General features: G+C 43.7%; 1 protein-coding gene across 1 annotated transcript in view; it reads left to right on the top strand.

The window, feature by feature from the left end:
- The window catches only part of slit3 (slit homolog 3 (Drosophila)), a 235,637-nt gene that overhangs the window by 4,381 nt on the left and 210,781 nt on the right, over positions 1-20,475 (top strand). The window contains exon 2 of the mRNA XM_034207325.1: positions 14,928-14,999. Coding sequence (XP_034063216.1) covers positions 14,928-14,999 — 72 coding nt within the window. The remainder of the gene's footprint in view (positions 1-14,927; positions 15,000-20,475) is intronic.

Below are 20,475 nucleotides of genomic sequence, written 5' to 3'. Positions count from 1 at the left end.
CCTGCCCAACAGGGACCGCATACACATAAACACACAGACACACACACACTCACACACACCCTGGAGTGTTGATTTTTAGAGCTGCAAATTCCAAACTGTGGCCCCAACTGCTGTGAAATGTGGGGGAAATTGAAGGCTGTAAACTCTAGAGGGGGCCTTTATTTCAATTGGTTGAGCTGCAATCAGGATTTTTTTCCTGTTTAATTGTTTGTGTGTGTGTGGATATATCTATACCTTGAGTTTGCCTTTTAAAACCGTTGAATATGTGTGTAGCTTATGATCACATCTATACGTGTTCTGTACGTCCGACTGAGTATGTGTGTGTGTTGCAGTTGAATGAGTTCACTGCTGGAAACGGCAAGCTGCTTGAGCCAACTTTACATAAACTAATTTTGATTTTAACTGCCTATTTTTCTTTTCCCTCGCTAACGGCACTTTGACAACGTTTTTGGCAAGTTGTTTACTAGCAACACCTTCTCTACTTTCTCAAACCTCGCCTGGCACGAGGCTGAGGTCTTTCTTATTATTTCCATCCCCGACTCTTCATCTTTACCCCCTGCCGTGTTTCTCTTTCCAACACCTTCTTTCTTCCCATTCCTATACCTTCCTTTCTTCACCTTAGTGTTTCCTCCCTCCCACCTTATTTTCTGCCCCATCTCCTTCTCACTTGCCTCCTCCCGACCTCTCTCCCCCACTCTCTCACTGAGCTCCACCTCCCCTCCAACACACAGTCGCACACACCTTTAGTGTGCCAGCAGCATCCCTCCAGTGGAGTTTTCACAGCTCCCATTTCCCCTCAGCGTGCCAACCTACCACGGAGCGCACAACAATGAGTTCCTGCCACTGTGTGTATGTGCGTTTGGGTGGGTGTGTGTGTGTGTGTGCAAGCTGCATGAGTGAGTGTGTTTCTGTGTGTAGAGTGGACCCACACATCCACATTCAGCCTCGGTTTCTGGCTCTTATCAAAGCTTGGTGTTGATTGGACAATGGAAGCTGTAACCACCACACCCTCAGCTCTGAAATGGCATTCCATGGTGCGACTGGAATATTGTGTGTGTGTATGTGTGTGTGTGTATGTGTATGTGTGTGTGTGTGCAAGTCTGTGGTGCTAACCTGTGCATTTAGAAAAACAAGCTAGATTTTGCTCACACAGTTCTAGGGAGGCCATGGGGAGTTTTCCCAAAACCCAACACGCATGGTTAATGCACATGGCTGTATATCTGGCATGTTAGGTCAAACTAACAAAACAGTGACACATTTTCACTTTTTCATGGTGAGTTTGTAGATTAGAGATTTATGAGACTAAGTTTAAAGATTTCCATTACAATGTTTAGGTTCCCTATGGGCTCTAATCTAGCCATATAAGCCTTTTTGATTATTGCTTTGACACCAAATCCTCCATTTCATCTTGTCTCTTAAATGTCCTAACTATTTTCACAAGAAGTAACATCTGATTCCTGGTACAACTTCAGTTTAGAATTGTAGAGTCTGCTTTCTGACTATTGATAACTGTTTAGAATGCACAAATTACTTAGTTCATAATTGATGTACATGGGGATGACACCTGGAAATTACCTTAACAGGTTGCATCTAAAAAAAGCAAGAAAAAAAAGCCAATAGGCGGTTGGGCATTGGGCAACTAAGATTATTTACGTAGGACTGAATACTGTGTTACATCAGTCACTCTGACTACTGCTGTGAGCTTACACAGTTCCCGGCCCCTAAATATACAATAATCTGATTGAATCAAGAACAATCTGTAGTACTGTGGTTTTCACCAGTTGTTGGCTGAGCATTCTTCTGAAGTCACTGGAAATGATATTGTGTTGCGTTAGCTGGCTGCAAAAACGACTAAGAAGTCCGATAAGTCAGGGATGCCTTCTCATGAATCTCTGTTTACCACGCTGTGCTGGTACTTTGCCAACCTTTGTTGAAAGCAAAGAGCTAATTAGGGATGTATTTGTTGGCAGTTTTTTTAGGATATGTGTGCTACTTTGATGGGAGCTTACAGTAAGTCAGCACACATGCTTTGGTAATTTAAATAAAAGCCATCTTTCAATTGAGAGCGTTCTTTACTGTTATCGTGGGTATGATGGTGATGTAATACATCTGAGGAGCAGCCGAGTGTTATTGCTAAAGCAGACAAGTCTAAACTAAGAAGCAAAAACCACAATGAGCTTGCTGTTCTTAAACAGCCTCTTAATGTTACGCCTATCATCTGTGGCCATCTCGTGGTAACCATTTTTTTCTGCCCTTCCAACCATGTTTGATTCAGTCATGGTATGCCAAACGGCACTAGTGAGGGTAACCAATATTTAGTCTGCAGTTCTAGGTCAGTGGGTGATATTCTCTTCAACCAAGTTTCTCCAGCATGCAGGCATTTTACCTTTTTTATATAATGACTTTCGGTTTACCAAGGAGGCAGCCAGCTGGCCCTGACAGTGGGCACTGCCCTACTGGGAAACAGATCAATCCAGCAGCATTAAACATGCATGCATACATACACTGTATTCATTTGCACTTACTGTAACACACGGACAATCTACACACAGGGAAAGAGATGCACACTGACATATGTTAGAACAGATAGGAAAATATATGCAGATATATGAATATATCATGGACACACTTTGCATCAATCTAGATGTATTTGTACTCCACTTGTGAGGACCCTCACGGACATATTGCATTCCTACGCCCTATCCCTAACCTTAACTATCACAACTATGCCAAACCCCAACCCCCGCTAATTCTAACTTTACCCTTGAAAGATATGTGTAGTTTATTACAACTCAAGTCTTATTTTGTTGTTTCGACCATTGTTCTATCTAGTCTACGTATATATTTCCGTATTGAGGGAGGAATATACTACCAGGAGACCTGGGTGGTCAGAAATCAGACAAGTAATAAACAAGTCAACAGTTAACCATCTTATCTATACAACTTTATTTGGACGACAAAGTGGAAGTGAGCACACCTGAAACCCCTCTTAGCTCAGGAAAATCAGACTGTTTGTGCACAGGTACTGAAAGTGTGTTTGCTCAAAGTTGGACCACAAAGGAAGGTCTCTTAACTGTGATGGATGTTCACAGTGAACCATTTTGGTCATTATTCAACAATTAACCTCAATTTTCTCTTCAAAGTAAGTTTTGCTAACCCCGGGGTTGGTTTCAAATCTGTATGATTGGCTGAACATTTTTGGTCTTGGCGTTTTCTTTTAACTTGGTGAGTAGGGTCATATTATTGCAGATAGGAATGATGATTTGATGGTCAAAACTCTTAAAACCCTCAAACAACTCTTTGAAGTAGTGAACACCAGCCAACAATCTCCTCACTCTCCACAAAATATCCTTAATCTCAATTTATAAAATTGGTTCCTCACAACGACAGTAGGCCTACAAGACACATGCATACGCACATGAAAACTGTACATTTATATTCCACACACAGGAGGCTCATAGCTTTCATCGGATTAAACTTTAAATTGGTTGTAGTTGGAAACAGTGACGTATATAACGAAAAGGAGAGAGAGACTGTCACATAGAAAGTACCCAGAGTCACGAATGACCTTCTGATACTCTCTTCTGAAACAGAAGTCCTCAGACCAGAGAACTTCAGAGTGTGTGTCATATTTTAACGCCAGTCTGGGGTTGTGTGCGTGCAGAACGCTTGCAGGCATTTGATGTTAACAAGCTATGCCACTGTTTTGTTAGGCCACTGTCACCAACGCAACACATTACATCCCTTCTGCAGGGACTTTCTTTTTCTTGGTGTGTGTTTTCCCTGTCGGATATTCAGCTAAGCAAAAACTGCCTGACTGTTTTATGTTAGGCTAGAAGCTTATGAAGAAGCCGGTCACTGCACTTTGCATGTGTGTGTTTCTCCATCTCTTTCAAGCTTTGTCTCTATCTTTATGTCTCAGTCTTTCGTTCATCCTTACCTCTGTTTTCCTCTTATCCTTTCCTTCGCTCACTCCTGTTTTTCTGACTTGGCCTCTGTTAAGGAAGCAGCAGTCCTTGTTCTTGTCAAGTGGCCTCTCAGCGGCCAAATTACCCCCCACCCCACCCCATTCACTTACAGGGCAGCAGCAGTAAATCTAAACAAAAGCAATGCAGCCCTATAAACTCCGGCAAAGAAAAAGAGCTAACCAAATACAGTGTGGTTTATAGACCTTTTGGCTCGCGACTCCAAAAGAAAAGGGATGCTTGCAGGCGACTCCCTAATGTGGTCAAGCCTGTGTGGTTAACAGCGACACCAAACTATGAGTTGTGTAAGGTTGAGTGGTATGAACATTGAATAGAAAATAGGAGGGAGAGAGAAATAAATCATGACGGACAGAAAACAAAGCAACAGATGATGAAACCCTGAGGGAAGCATTTCAACACAATCCAATCAGCCTGCGATATTGAAGGCAAGAGATGCATTGACAATTAATCTAAAAGACAGAGACATAAGCAACAAGAGAACAGGAAAGATCGAAAAATGATGGACTCAAATCTAAACAATGGATAGAAGAAAAGGGAAGAAAGATTTATAAAGAGTAAAAAAGAAAATAAATGAGGTAGAAAATGACAGAAAATACTAGAATGAGATTTAAATTGTGACAGAGTTGAAAAGAAAAGGGTAGATTGGACTGAGCTGTATTGCTTATCATTCAGAGAGGATTTCCCTTTATGGAGTGAAAGAGATGTCCTTCAGTCTGCTGTAGGAAAAATATTTTAAAGACTTAAAGCTCCTTGATCATCTGTGACTCCTTGGAAATATCTCTGTTAGCATTTCAGACTTCCCGAACATCTTGCATAATCCTAGCAGCTTATTTTTACAAACAGAGGAAGACTTTTACCCATTGTGACAAACGAGTGGTGAGGAAAATTGGCCAGATACAATGTTAAATGTCAAGTGTCAGAAATGTTTCCGAGAAGCATGCATAGCCTACACAGTAAACTATCTCCAACTGTGGGATCAGTATCTCGCTGCATCTCACCAGGCAAAGCTTTGTCTTCTGAGCAGTATTCCCTCATTTGTGTTGACAAATATTTGCTTTTGCTGTGTAAACTCCTCTGGCAACATACGATGGCTGTATGTGAACGTACAGCATGCTTATTTAAATTAAGGTTTGGGTCATTTGGTCACTTTTGATTGCTGGCAATGTTGAGTTTAATTAAATTACTCATATTATCTGTACAACCACACAACAGATGGATGATGGGTTTAAAAGGCGAGCTGCAGAGGAGTTTAAGAATTAATCTTTTCTTATCTATGAATATTAAGTCTATTTAGTATTGATGTCGGCCTCAAAATGACCTGCCATGTGTGGTTTTAAAGATTAAATGGTGTCCCCAAAGGTACATTTGGCCCCGGACCTCTTGTAAGAGTGTGTCTGTACTCGCTTGTTCTCATGTATTCAGATGATTTTTGCCGTGTGATGTGAATGCCCAAAACCTCCAAGTGATGATTGCTGTGTTTCCCAGAGAGCAGTTCTGTAATAGGAGAGATTTCACTTCAGATTAGCATCAATATGATAGAGATTCAAAACAGCAGTAAACGGCTGCATTGGAGACCAAATGTTCCACAAAACCCAGAAATGTTCCAAAACTTGTAGAGTCTCTTGTGGATAATACATGGTGTGCAATGGAGACAAGAACTAAACATGTCCGTCTATTTGAACACTTTCCATACATCTTTCAATTTCATTATTTATGTTGTACTTTTGAAATGGTCTTTACTGTAATAGAAACGTGTTCTACTTGACTTAGGGCAAGGATCAAATCATATGCCACAAAACCTGCTAAAGAAGCTGCATCCGCCCTTACACTTGAAAGGATGTGATTCGATCCATTTTACATTATTTTGCTAGGGATGATTGTGTACCATAGACAAATAAGTGAGTTGTAATTGTTCAATAGCACTTTATCTCTATTTCCCACACACACTGACTAACAATATGTCTTCTTCTCTCTGATCAAGTGATCAACAGCCCAACAACCTTGTTTTCGCTTTCAGTCCAAATTGAACCAACGTTCCTGCCTTTTAAGCTCCATATCAATCATAGTTACAAACTAAGTGTCACGGTTGAGTGAAGGAAGCATGACCCAAATGCAGATAACTCTGATAAACCTTTATTTCAAGGATAATGAAACTAATACAGACAAAACAGAACACTCACCGGTGAACTCAATCACCAACAAAAGACGAACCAACACTGAACACAGGAAGAGACAAGACTAAATACAGGGAGGGGTAATCACAAGACGAGACACAGCCGGGCAGGGGAGGAGAAACACAAGGACAACAGGTGAACACAATCAGACAACTAGACACACCAGGGAAACTAACGATGGGAGGAAAAACACAGAGAAAAGGACCAGACAATAACCCAGGAGGAAAACATGACAGCAAACACCCAAACATACAAAACTACAAACGTGACATAACATGAGAATCGTGACAGAACCCCCCCCTCAAGGGACGGATTCCAGACGTCCCTAAAAAACCCCCCACAAAAGTCCAAAACCTCAAGCAGGGTGGGTGGAGGGGGTCCGGAGGAGGGACACAAAACTAGGGCCATCAGGGTGGGTGGAGGGGGTCTGGAGGACGGGTTTTGGGCTGACAGCCCAGGAGCACAGCGGAGGGCCCGGAAGGGATCTCGGGCGGACGGCCCGGGGGCAAGGCAAAGTCCAAGGTGGGGGTCTCGGGCGGACGGCCTGGGGGCAAGGTAGAGTCCATGGAGGGGCGAAGACCACAGCGGGCAAACTCAGGGGGCCGAGCATGAGGGCGAAGGCAGCGGCAGGAAGAGTCAGGGGGCCGAGCATGAGGGCGAAGACCGTGGCACTCAGGGGGCTGGGCTCGAGGCCGAAGACCGCGGCACTCAGGGGGCCGGGCTCGAAGGCGAAGACCACGGGTCTCAGGGGGCCGGGCTCGAGGGCGAAGACCGCGGCTCTCAGGGGGCCGGGCTCGAAGGCGAAGACCAGACAGCTCCGGAGGCCGGGCAGGAAGGCGCTGACAGGACAGCTCCGGAGGCTGGGCAGGAAGGCGCTGACGGGACAGCTCCGGAGGCCGGGCAGGACCCGGTGTCGGCCGGACAGGAACCAGAGCCGGTGGGACAGGCTTCGGCAGGATCCCCCACGGAAGAGGACCAGGAGTTGGCAGGACCCCCGGCGAGACAGGTAACGGCGGGACCTCCAACGGAACAAGACATGGGATTGGCAGTACTCTCAGCGGGTCCTCCAACGGAACAGGACATAGGGTTGGCAGGACCCCCGGCAGAAGAGTCGTCGGCGGGACCCCCAACGGGACAGGACACAGGGTTGGCAGGACCCCCGGCAGGAGAGTAGTTGGCGGGACCTCCAACGGGACAGGACACAGGGTTGGCAAGACCCCCGGCAGGAGAGTAGTCGGCGGGACCTCCAACGGCACAGGACATAGAGTTGGCAGGACCCCCAGCGGAACCTCCAACGGCACAGGATATAGGGTTGGTAGGACCCCCGGCAGAAGAGTAGTCGGCGGGGCCTCCAACGGCAAAGGACATAGGGTTGGCAGGACCCCCGGCAGAAGAGTCGGCGGCGGGACCCCCAACGGGACACAGGGTTGGCAGGACCCCCGGCAGGAGAGTAGTCGGCGGGACCTCCAACGGGACAGGACACAGGGTTGGCAAGACCCCCGGCAGGAGAGTAGTCGGCGGGACCTCCAACGGCACAGGACATAGAGTTGGCAGGACCCCAGCGGAACCTCCAACGGCACAAGACATAGGGTTGGTAGGACCCCCGGGCAGAAGAGTAGTCGACGGGGCCTCCAACGGCACAGGACATAGGGTTGGCAGGACCCCCGGCAGAAGAGTAGATGGCGGAGCCTCCAACGGCACAGGACACAGGGTTGGCAGGACCCCCAGCGGAACCTCCAACGGACCAGGACATTGGGTAGGGACTTGAGAGGGAACTCGAGAGGAGACTCGAGAGGGAACTCGAGAGGTGGCTCGAGAGGTGGCTCGAGAGGTGGCTCGAGAGGAGACTCGAGAGGGGACTGGAGAAGAGACTCGAGAGGGGACTCGAGAGGGAACTCGGGAGGTGACTCGAGAGGGGACTGGAGAAGAGACTCGAGAGGGGACTCGAGAGGGAACTCGGGAGGTGACTTGAGAGGTGACTCGAGAGGTGACTTGAAAGGGGACTCGAGAGGAGACTTGAGAGATGACTCGAGAGGTGACTTGAGAGGGAACTCGAGAGGTGACTTGAGAGGGGACTCGAGAAGGAACTTGAGAGGTGACTCGAGAGGTGACTTGCGAGGGAACTCGAGAGGTGACTCGAGAGGGGACTCGAGAGAGGACTCGAGAGGGGACTTGAGAGGAGACTTGAGAGGGGACTCGAGAGGTGACTCGAGAGGTAGCTTGAGAGGAGACTTGAGAGGGAACTGGAGAGGAGACTTGAGAGGGAACTGGAGAGGAGACTTGAGAGGGGACTTGAGAGGGAAGTCGAGAGGGGACTTGAGAGGGGACTTGTGTCGGTCGGTACACCGACAGGACACGGGGAGCTGGCGTCGGCTGGAGAGCCAGCAGGAGACGAGGTGCTGGAGTCGGCCGGTACACCGACAAGACTCGGGGAGCTGGCGTCGGCCGGGGAGCCAGCAGGAGACGAGGTGCTGGAGTCGGCCGGTACGCCGACAGGACTCGGGGAACTGGCGTCGGCTGGAGTGCCAGCAGGAGACGAGGTGCTGGAGTCGGCCGGTACGCCGACCAGACTCGGGGAGCTGGCGTCGGCTTGGGAGCCAGCCCTGTAGCCGAAACTGGAGTCGGGCCCATGGCTTCTGGGGCCGGTACTGAAGCCGGAACCATGGCTGCTGGGGCCGGAACTGAGGCCGGAACCATGGCTGTGTCGGCCGGTTCTGTTGCCGGAACCATGGCTTCTGGGGCCTGTACTGGAGCCCGAACCATGGCTGCTGGGGCTGGAACCAGGGCTGGAACCATGGTTTCTGGGGCCAGGACTGGGGCTGGAACCATGGCTCTTGGGGGCTCGGGCTGCTAGCTTGGCCTTGCGACTCCTTCTCTTAGCAGCCGCCTGAATACTCCGTGGACCTCCATAAGCCAGACGAGTTCCAGAATACGACTCCTGGACAGGAGCAGGAACTGGGGCAGAAGCATGGGTTGACTCCAGACGGAACACACCGAGACGTTTGTAGTCAGCAGGCTGGAAATCACACACCCAGAGGAAGTTCAAAATCCAGCCAGGTAAGAATTTCATCAAGTCTGGTTTCTCCATAGCAAACCGGTGCACCTCTACCAGAGCGGCCTCCTTCTGCAGAACACTGGACGCTCCCTTCCACCAATCATAGCAGCAAGCCAAATAAAAGGAAAAATGTTGGAGTTCCACCTCAAAAGGATCATCTGCTGGGTCCATTTCTGGTTGGTTCGTACTGTCACGGTTGAGTGAAGGAAGCAGGACCCAAATGCAGATAACTCTGATAAACCTTTATTTCAAGGATAATGAAACTAATACAGACAAAACAGAACACTCACCGGTGAACTCAGTCACCAACAAAAGACGAACCAACACTGAACACAGGAAGAGACAAGACTAAATACAGGGAGGGGTAATCACGAGACGAGAAACAGCCGGGCAGGGGAGGAGAAACACAAGGACAACAGGTGAACACAATCAGACAACTAGACACACCAGGGAAACTAACGACGGGAGGAAAAACACAGAGAAAAGGACCAGACAATAACCCAGGAGGAAAACATGACAGCAAACACCCAAACATACAAAACTACAAACGTGACATAACATGAGAATCGTGACACTAAGAGCAGGTGATGCTAAATACCATATCAAACATTTGAAGTGGATGGATTGCAGCTCCAACAAAGATTAATTTAGAAGCAGCTTGACGCCGGCCCCCTGCTTCTGGTGAAAGACTGATGTAGAGTTTGGAGCTCAGAGGAAAAGGAAGAAGGCAATTAGGATTCCTTGCGTAACTGGGATATTTAGAGAGCGAAATTGAGCATACCTATCTTAGAGAGAGAAAAAACGATGAAGGGCAAAAAAGGAGGAATGAGAAAGTGAAGCAATACAAGAGCTTCGTGGAAAATAACAGGAGATTAGGACAGGAAGCGAACGCATTCGTAAACGGAGCGTTGGACGGAGAACAACAAAGGATGAAAGGGAAAGGATGGAGGGATAAGGATGCAGAGCCAGATAGAGTGAAAGACAAAGTGGAACGAGGAAATGTCACAGTATCAGAGACAGATTTACAGAGGCAGAACAGAGAGAGGAAACTGTTCGCAGCAGTTAATAGTTATTTCTCACTGTTATCCCAAAGTATGCAAAGGCCAGCAGGACAGATTAGGATAGAGGGAAAAACAGCTGTCAAACCAGCAACCCAACATGTCAAACATGTTATATTAATATTTCATAGTTCACCACAGCGGCAATTAGTCCACCATTTCCTTCCACTGAGCTCTTGGGAGTCTTAGTCACCTGATCTGTCATTTGTTTAACATTCCTTTCTAAAAGTTATTTCTGTGTTATTTCTTAGTCACTGTGGTTTAGCCAACTATGAAGATGTGCTGTAAGTGAATCAGACCCCCACACAGCAAGCATATCTTTGTTTAAAGTCAACCAGTGCTCGTCCCAAGGCAGCCAGACTGTAGGGTTCACCGATTTCAGTGGTTTGGGGTGGGGAGCTGTCTGTGTCTTTGTGTGTCTGTTGTATGGTACATTAATTCCATGAACACCTGCTGTTTGCATTCTTGTCTTATCCCGTTGTCGCAAACACACACACACATGCACGCCTTACCTCTGCCTGTAATGGAAACAAACAGCGGTTAGAGCTTTTGTGCAAAAGCCTCTCGTTAGTTGTCTGACTGCCAGCTGGTCAGTTAAATTTAAAGCCAAGTTAATCTTTACTGCTGGGTGGGTCGGACACCCACACTTCAGCAGACCAGGTGCATCAAAATGGCCGCCTCATGAAGTCATCCGGATCCTTTCAAATGTTTTTAGGTTTCATGCAAAGTGCTCTCTACAGAATAATTATATGGTTTTGTACTATAACAGCATCCACTGTATTCTATCTCCTTCAAACTACTTTTTCTTGAATTTCTCCATATTCTTTGAGTGAAACAAAGGCTTTGCAGTCTATGATTTTTTGTGTATCTATATCTCCAGGTACACCACTTTCAGAGCTTCAGAGGTATCGCATGTAGATTGACTTACTCTTAATAAGACTGCGTTCCTTGCCTTTTTTTTAAAGAAGCAGTCACAAAAAATATGAAGAGGACATTGTTATTGCTCAACCATCAACTAGAGCCTCTTGTTTTTGATGAAGTGAATACAATCTTTAGTAAATCCAGTTCTGCATGTTAATGTTTTATAGCATGTCTCCAATGTGTTTAGATAGCTGGCTCCGGTAAACAATCTCTGAAATATATCTTCTCCAAACAAACATTTTTTGGGAAGTACCAAAACTAAAATGTGGAGGCTTCACTGCTTGGCGTTCAATTGTGTGTAAACGTGCCAAAGATACATCAGTTTGTCACGGTCAGCCATGGCTTTTGTGTACATTTTGGCTTCCAGCCGTTGGAAAGCTTGGAGGTAGAACGTTTGAAATTTCAACTGGAAAAATTCCCACCTCCGAGTTGTCTGGAACGCAGCATAAGGCTCATAATGGATCATTGCAATATTTCAGGCAGAGCATTGAGGTCGTGCTTACATTACTGTTGATTAGCGTCATGTGTTTGATTCATTAGTGACATTTATTCAAGCGTGCAAAGATCAGCCATTATAATGTGACACATTTCGCTACTGACTGGCTGATACCGTCTTTTCTCTTTTTGTTATTTATTTGTTATTGATCCAAATCCTTTTACATCAGCACAACATTAAAATAAAGTGTTTTATTGAAGAAGAAAAAAATGCAATATACATTAAGCTAAACGTGGGTAAAAACTCTAATTGATACTTTTAATTGGTTTGGAATAAAAAATTAAGAAGACATGCTATTTAGTCCTTCACTTGATATTGGCCTAACAAAATATATATAGGTCTGTTAACTCTGTAGTGTACCGTGTAAGCATTGGCAACATGTTAGTACGTAGGATTACAAATATTTAGTATTTCTATAAATTGTCTGACATTAATGATTGTTTATTTGATTATTTGATTTTTATTTGACAGTGTTATCATTTAATTTCACACCACTTCTTGTTTCTCCTGGCAGAGTCCTTGAATTTCTCAGCTGTCGGGCGGTGAGGTTAGTTAGGGTCTTGCCATCTCGCTCCACCTGGCTCCGGCTCCTCACTGTTTGTTTGTGTCAAGAGCAGTTTCCCTGGTGAGAGCTGAAGTTTCCACTGTGAACAAGAGGAAGATGGAGATAAGGAGTGAGAGATTAAGGGTGAAAAAAAACACAAGCGTAGGAAAATGTAGCCAACCTTAAAACGAGCGAAAGATTTAGATAAAAGAAGAGAGATTAGGTGGATGGAGAAAAGCGGAGGAAGGCGAAGAAAAAGTGTTTAGTCAACTGTGAAACAGTGAGAGATAAGACGTGAGAGATTGAGAGGGGGAGACACTCTTGAACAGGGAGATTAGAGGAAAAGAAAAAGGGGAGAGGAAGGCTGGGAACATGGGTGTAAAGATGGCTGTGAACTACTGACAGATTGACATTAAGAGCAGTGATTGGGGAAAAGAGAGATGTAAGATAGATGAAGGGAAGATGAAAAAATAAAAGGGAGAGAGACAGATGACAGTAGGGTAAAACAGGGACGATGAGATTGATAGCGGTGAAGAGATGTGGAAAAAAAGATTTTGGATTGGATGCTGCCTCAGAAACATGAGTGAGTGGTTACTTGAAGTTTCAAATCAACAAAGAAAAAAAGACATGTCCTTCATGATGGAAGCAGCTCTTTCCTCAAGTTGAAAACGATAAATCAATGCCATATTGAATTTTTCATCACATCCGAGAAGGCTTATCAAATTGCCTCGCTTTCCAGGAACTGGCAATTACACACAAACTGAAATCCTGTGACAAGAACCGATGCCTTGCAAATGGCTCGCTGTCATAAACGTATCTGCTTTCTTTAATAAACTGGCGAGATGGATGCAGCTCTAAATCACAATGAATTCCTCTTGTTTTTTGGTGTTTTCATGTTGTGGCTGCTTCCAAATGCTTGGAACACTTGATGATTTGGTATTATCATAACAATTAATGCCACACCATAATATGAGCATCATCATGTTTTTGTTATGTCACTTCAAAATTAAAACGTTTTTTGACAAACTGCAGAACTACTTTTAGTTTTTTGAACATTTTGGAATGCAAACACAACACTGCGTTTTTATTAATATTATTAAGTCAATATGGCAACCATCTTTAAAAAAACTAAAAACAGACACGGGTCGACATTAGAATTCCTTTGGCCCCCTGACAAAAAATAAGTCCAATCTTCAAACTCCTCAAAGCTCTGTTTTGGTCTCCACCAACTCGTTAATGGACAAGTCGGATTCTCTAGCTCCTAAATGCTCCACTACAGTCATCAGCTAGACACTTCAGTCTGTATTGAAAACTACAATCTTCTCTTTCTCATATCAAGAATCCTCAAATAGAAACCTTACATGACTTGGCACTTTTTTCAGTTTTTTCTCATGATCTATATTACTGTCTGTCAGGAGCAGGCGGGTGTCTTTCATCAGAAGTCTTTCAATGTGACGTCTCATTGCATCAGATGAGATACTGAAGCTATTTGTTATCCTGGAGGCCTTTGAAAGACCCCTGGTGGACTCCTGGTATAGGAAGTGCTGCCCCAGTCCCCCCCCCCTCTCAGGCCGGGGTATGGCTCTTATTAGTGATCCTAGGCATGGCAGCCCGGAGAAGCCTTTTGAAACCTAATATGGTCTTAAATCAGATTTATAAATGTTTAGGTGTATTATGAAAAACACACACGCAGGTCGCCTTTGCAAAACCAGACTCTGTTTGTGTGTGTGTGTGTGTGTGTGTGTCTGTGTGTGTGTGAGGGAAAGTGAAAGCTTACAATACAAGGGAAAGAGAGCAGTGTGTGCGAAAAAGGAGACAAAACGGTGTGTGTTGTTTGTCTATACTCTCTTGTGTGTGTGTTTTCTTTCCTTGCCCTAAGTCCTCCAGTACGACAGCGTTTCAATAAACAGCATACCCGTATAAAGGGAACCAGTCTATACACACACACACACACACACACACACACACACACACACACACACACACACACACACACACACACACACACACACACACACACACACACACACACACACACACACACACACACACACACACACACACACACACACACACACACACACACACACACACACACACACACACACACACACACACAGTTCATATTGCAGTGTGCATACATTGTGCACCCGTAGTTAAAACAGATTGAATGACATCCAGGAAACACGATAAGCTTTTAAACTCTGATGATGGAAAGAGAAAATAATTTCATCCTTTTTGTTTTTTTTGCTGGAAAATGTCTCATAAGTCAGAGCAGCAGGAGCGCTGTGTGGGTGTGTGTGGGTGAGGGTGTGTCTGCGTAGATGTGCGAGTGTGTGTGTGTGCATCATTTTCCCAGTGGCTGAATGGTAGGAGTGTTTGTGTGTTTTGGTTTATGCTTGTTTGTGTTTGTATGTGTGTGTCTGTGTTTGTGTGTGGGCTAATAAGCTGCCGGGCATTCTCACGCTCCGTCCTACTGCCACATTCAATAATTTCACACAGAGACACACATGCAAATGCACTCAGTTGTTCCTCATTGGTGTTCATTTCTTTTTCTCTTTTTTCCTATGATAAATCAACATCCTTTCAAGATACACAGTGTGATATAAAGTTAATACTGTTAATTAAACTAAATTGTATTATCAATTACATTGGACCAATCATATTTATAACCTTTTTGTTTCTCTCTGTAGGGATTTGAACAGAAACAACATCACCAGAGTCACTAAAGTGGACTTCTCCGGCCTCAAGAACCTCAGGATTCTGTAAGTTTGTTTCTTTCTCTGTTTATGTCAACATTTTGTGGTGATGAACCAGTCATAGCTGCCGAAATGACTCAGGGTTTGTTAAGCTATGCTTTTGAATTACATGGAGTGTTTTAGTCATGTTTATTTCTTACTTGGTTTCTGTCCAAGAATAATGTGTCTCATTCAAAAAGCGTCTTATTCGTATCGTTAGCCATGCGGTCTCGGTTCTGTAAAGTTAGCTTGCCTGAATTGCCTGAGTCAAGAAACATTGGGAATATGACACATTTTCTGAAGTTAATCAGACGTGCCATTTGATCAAACATCTCTTTGTATGATGTGTTCTTGCATTAGACCCAGTAACTTGTATCTGTGTAGCTCAGGAAGGAGCAGACAGGAAGTACCTCACAAAACAATTGCATGTCGGGCTATTGCATGATTAAAAGATGTTTGTAATCTTTGATCACTGGTAAAATAACTGAACTTAAAGAACATGCCCTGTATGAATATTTGATAGCTTCAAAAAGCTTAAACAGATATATTTGTCTGAAGGAAATACATAACCTCAAGCAATATTAACTGTTTTATCCTATAGTGTAACATCGTCATATTGCCATTCAAAAATCTAGGTCCAAGTGGATGTTTGGCCACTTTTCATCCTATTTCCTACAGCCTAACAATGTAGTGATCTTTCCCCTGCCTCAGCCTAATAGCTTTAATTGTGTTAACATAATCATATGTCAACCACACACTTGGCAGATCAGAAAACAATCCTATTAAATGATCTGTTTAATCATTCAGGTATGAGGCCTTCATGTGGAATCCACCAGGCACCAGCAGCTCCATTAAGACCTCTTTCTTTTCCCCTCATTGTGACTCTGTATTTGTGTCTTTACAAGGAATCCCATTAACAAAATACTGCCATGCTGGAGCAATTAGGCAAATGCTATATTTACCTAATAGGCCTGTATATGGCTATAGGGGAAACACGTCTCTATAAAATAAAGTTTCTCAACCTAATGAGGGATTTCAGAGCAGGAGAGAATGCAATTGTCTAATCCAAGGACTTGAATTCCGTAATTACTGAATCTTTACGAGGTTAAATAATAGAGTAATCTTGAGCTGACATGCCAAGAACAAGCAGCAAGACTCCTATTTGTTCAACAAGAAACAAGATGTTAAACTGGTGCACATATTATGGTGTGCAGTGATTAAACTGCTGACAAAATTACAACATTTCTGGACAGTTTTCAGCAAGAAACTGTGAGTCATTCTTCATTAGAAACAGTAAAAGAAAAGATAATGTAAGTCAGAATTTGCTGTATTCAATGTCTATGAGCAATAGTTAAACAATGCTGTTAGATTTTGCAATACTAGGAAATCCAGATAGATGCCTTCAGAAATGTAAAATAGGAAACACACGTTTGAGATTCTTTTAAGAATGTCTTAAACCAAAAAAACCTCCCTACTGTGTGTACTATACATTGAAAGGTGTCTAGTTCACTGTACAGTTATTGTTTCTTCTGTATATAGCCAAAAAGAGAGCCCTCTTGAAGCATGATGCATGTCCAGCCTGAACTAACAAGATGTGTCATAACTGGTGAATCCCACCACTTTGATATACTATCTGTTCAGAAATTGTTTTGTTTTTGGGGCCTCAAAAGAGGGCTAACTGAGCCGGACTGTCTGCTGGTCTGTTTCAATTACTTCTTAAGTACATTTACTGAGTAAACATTAAACACAGTTAACACCTCACAAAGACATTTTTTAATCATAAAGTATGATTCGTCCACTTTGGATCGTCTTCTTTGATCCTATGGGGGGGGGGAAAAATCCAATAACATGCTAAGGTCATTGCCGATGTTACCCGTGCTTGTCTAGCTCGTCATATCTAAACGGCCGCAGTCAGCAGAGTGTGACTCCTCGTCTGCTCTCAGCTGTCCTAATTGACGTTAAGGGCTCTCTTGCTCTTCTGCTTCAAGTGGCTTACATGTGTGTGTGTGTGTGTGTGTGTGTGTGTGTGTGTGTGTGTGTGTGTGTGTGTGTGTGTGTGTGTGTGTGTGTGTGTGTGTGTATGTATGTATGTTAGGCCTATAATAACTATAATCACCGTTGGCTGCATACAGCTTCCCTCCTCACTCCGTTTTAACCAGACCGGTAGATAAAAATAAACTCCCAGCACAAACTGCGCAGAGAAGACAAAATACGTTTCTGCATGTGTGTGTGTTCATTTGTTTAAATATAACCAAACAAGTAAGGATCAAGATGGAGTTTTTGGAAAATGTACTTCGCTTCAGGTTTTATCTGTGTGTGTTAGAGCAATATAGAAAAAGACAGGGACCTTTTATTTATGTGTTTATGCACTTAAGACAGGGTGAGAAGGACCAAGGCAAATAGGCGTGTGTGTGTGTGTGTGTGTGTGTGCATGTGAGAGAGAGAGTGTGTGTTTGTGTGTGGTGTGCTAGCAGCTTGTTTCATGTGGTTGGTGATAAACTGCTGTGACATTTCCCCACTCTAAATCTCTTAAAGAAATGGGGAGGAGAAGGCTTGGGAAATGGAAGAAAGTCACACACACACACACACACACACACACACACACACACACACACACACACACACACACACACACACACACACACACACACACACACACACACACACACACACACACACACACACACACACACACACACACACACCATGCCTAGTTCAGGGATCACTAAATACATCCCATGAGAAAATAAGTTTGCATGTAGTAAGTTAACGGCAACATTCTTCCCAGGGCACGATTATAGCTGCGGCAAAATTATATTCATCGATGCCTGTGCTTATATCCTGGCAGTATATGTTCTATTCTTCACCCACATCACATAAATTATGACTTCTGTTACACCTCACCCAATCTACCGGATATCAGGTGTGTTTTTAAAGGTGCTAAGTGATCTAGTACAACAATTACCTAATTGAAACACCCTGATCAAGTTCCCTACTGTTATCTGTTTAAAATTCAACTATATTAATATTTGTATTATGTATTTAAAAGCAGATAATCCAATCCAGCAGTTTGAATATTCTTAAATCCGAGGGGTCAGACCGTCGTGCGATAATCAGAAACACCGGTTGTCTCGGCATGCGTACTGCATGCGCAACACTTAGCGTAATATCTTTGGCAGCCATAAATCATGAGATGTTTTCCAGACTGTGGCGAAATTGAGTAATTTTAAACAAATTTTGAGAGGTGAAAACTTGTACTTGATATTGAACATTCGGCCGGGGAGAGATAATGTGGCTACACCCGTTATGTGTAAACAACAAGTGAAGTTAATATCCCCTCAAGTATTTCCTTATAACCTTCAGACGCCAAGTGCTCTGAGTTTACCTTCAGGTAGCGTGACATCACTCTGCTTTGTGTAATGATTGCTAAAACTGAATAACATGTGATTAGAAACACCCGGTCGCACACATATGAAATCAATACATGCTTTCTTCCTCCATCGGCCTGTTGATGACTCATCTCTGATACAGACCAATTCAAAAACGATACCTCATCTGAACAATATGCCAGCACATACTCGCCGCACCATGTGTTTGGCTTTAGATCCCCCGCCTTTCTAAACTTTATTCAATAAATCAGCATGCGGTTGATCTCTCATTTGGACAAATCAACTCAGATAGTTACTCAAAGTTATGTCTTGATTTAGCTTTCCCTGGAGTTCACGAGATATGCCTTTCTATCAGGATAGAGATATGCAGCTAGACTAGAATAAACAAGCCGTGTTGAATTTGAAGTTGAATTTATGAGTGATTGACTGCAGTCAGGACTCTGTGTTTACATGTGTGTATACGTGTGTGTGAGTCTATATGTTTACTCTTTAAATGTTTACACACATATCTGACAGTGCTTATTAGTGGTGGGTGTGTATGGGTATATATCTTATTCACGATATGTATTTGCACTTGTCATTGTCAGTTTGCCTTAGTTATCTTAGAGTTTAGAATTATCCTTCTAACTTCCACTACTTTACTGTGAATAAACTAGTTTAAATGTTTGTTTTTTTCGGTTCTTTTTACCAATTATCCACCAATATATGGTCATTTTTGAATAATATAAGATTGGTTTGAATTAATTTCTAAATAAACTGATGAGAGAAATATGCAAACTCTAAACTGGGAGATTGAAACAGTGCAGATATTTACTAGTATGCATGCTGCATGCTATACATATGTGTATTATATCAAAGTTATTTTGTAATATGCACGTCATGGTTGAGAGTCTGTTATCTTCCAGCCAAGTGCATGCTTCAGTCCAACAGCTTGTCTGTGTGTGTTTGTGTTAGGGCTGTGCGATTATGGCAAAAATCATAATCACGATTATTTGGGTCAATAATTGATATCACGATTATTTTGACGATTATTCATTGAACTTTAAAACAAATAATATTTTACCAATAAACAAGATCAACAAATATGTTGGAGCACACATCCAAAACCATACTAAACATATATTATTAATATGATACATAACAATAAATTAGACATGTTGCAGTGCACTGTCACAACCTACTGAAAACTCCTTAACATATAGCCAACATTTTGGTAAAACATATTCAACATATTCCACTCAGTTAAACGTTGTAGGCTGGCCCACCGTCATGGTCCAGAAGTAACAGGAAATAAATGTTGAACTACAATTTAAGACCAAATAAAAATGTCTAGGCCACCATGGAAAATGCTGGTAGGGCTGCTCATGTCATCTCTTAAAGATTTGTTGCAATGAACACCAGGCTGTTTAAATGGTCTGGTTTCAGAGATGAGCGCAGGCAGTGACAATATTGCCACCTGTACTGAAGACCCTCAGCCACGCCCCGACACAGGGGTGACGCCGGCCAATCTCAAAGCTTTGATGCGTTCAAGTGCATTATTCTGGCACAGGAAGATTATGTTACAGGACATTAACGATAAAACAGAATATTGTTGTTCTATTTTTAGACACATCTCGCGAGCTCGCGATCGACTGGTTGGGCACCCCTGGGCTAAACCATAGGTCCGTTGTAGTCGCAAATTAGTCAGCTGAAGCCACATCTCTCTCAACTTCCCCACGGCATTTGTCACATAATACCTGCTGAAATAATACCGAGACGGCATCGCGTAACGCTTGTCCAACGTGTTGACAAGTTGCTTAAAGCCCTGGTTGCTAACAGTGCTAACTGGGCACATATCTTTAGCGATGTGAAATGTAATGGCACCTGTAATATCTCTGCGAGCTCGTCGCGTAGGCCGTTGCTCTGTACAATGCGTCCTGAATCGATGACTGTGATGATGTGGTGGATGAAGTCGAGCGGCATCTGCTTTTTGTTGTATTATTGCCCGGTCGTATTGCACTTTGTGGTTGTATTTCAGATGATTAAAGAGATTGGTTGTGTTAGCGTGTGGTGCCGACACAACCTGGTAACAAATCCTGCACTGTACTTTGTTTTGCTCCACGTCGGACTCCTGA

Source organism: Gymnodraco acuticeps, unplaced genomic scaffold, assembly GCF_902827175.1.
Source record: "Gymnodraco acuticeps unplaced genomic scaffold, fGymAcu1.1, whole genome shotgun sequence".
NCBI classification, from domain to species: Eukaryota; Metazoa; Chordata; class Actinopteri; order Perciformes; family Bathydraconidae; genus Gymnodraco; species Gymnodraco acuticeps.
This window is presented reverse-complemented; position numbering and strand designations above follow the sequence as displayed.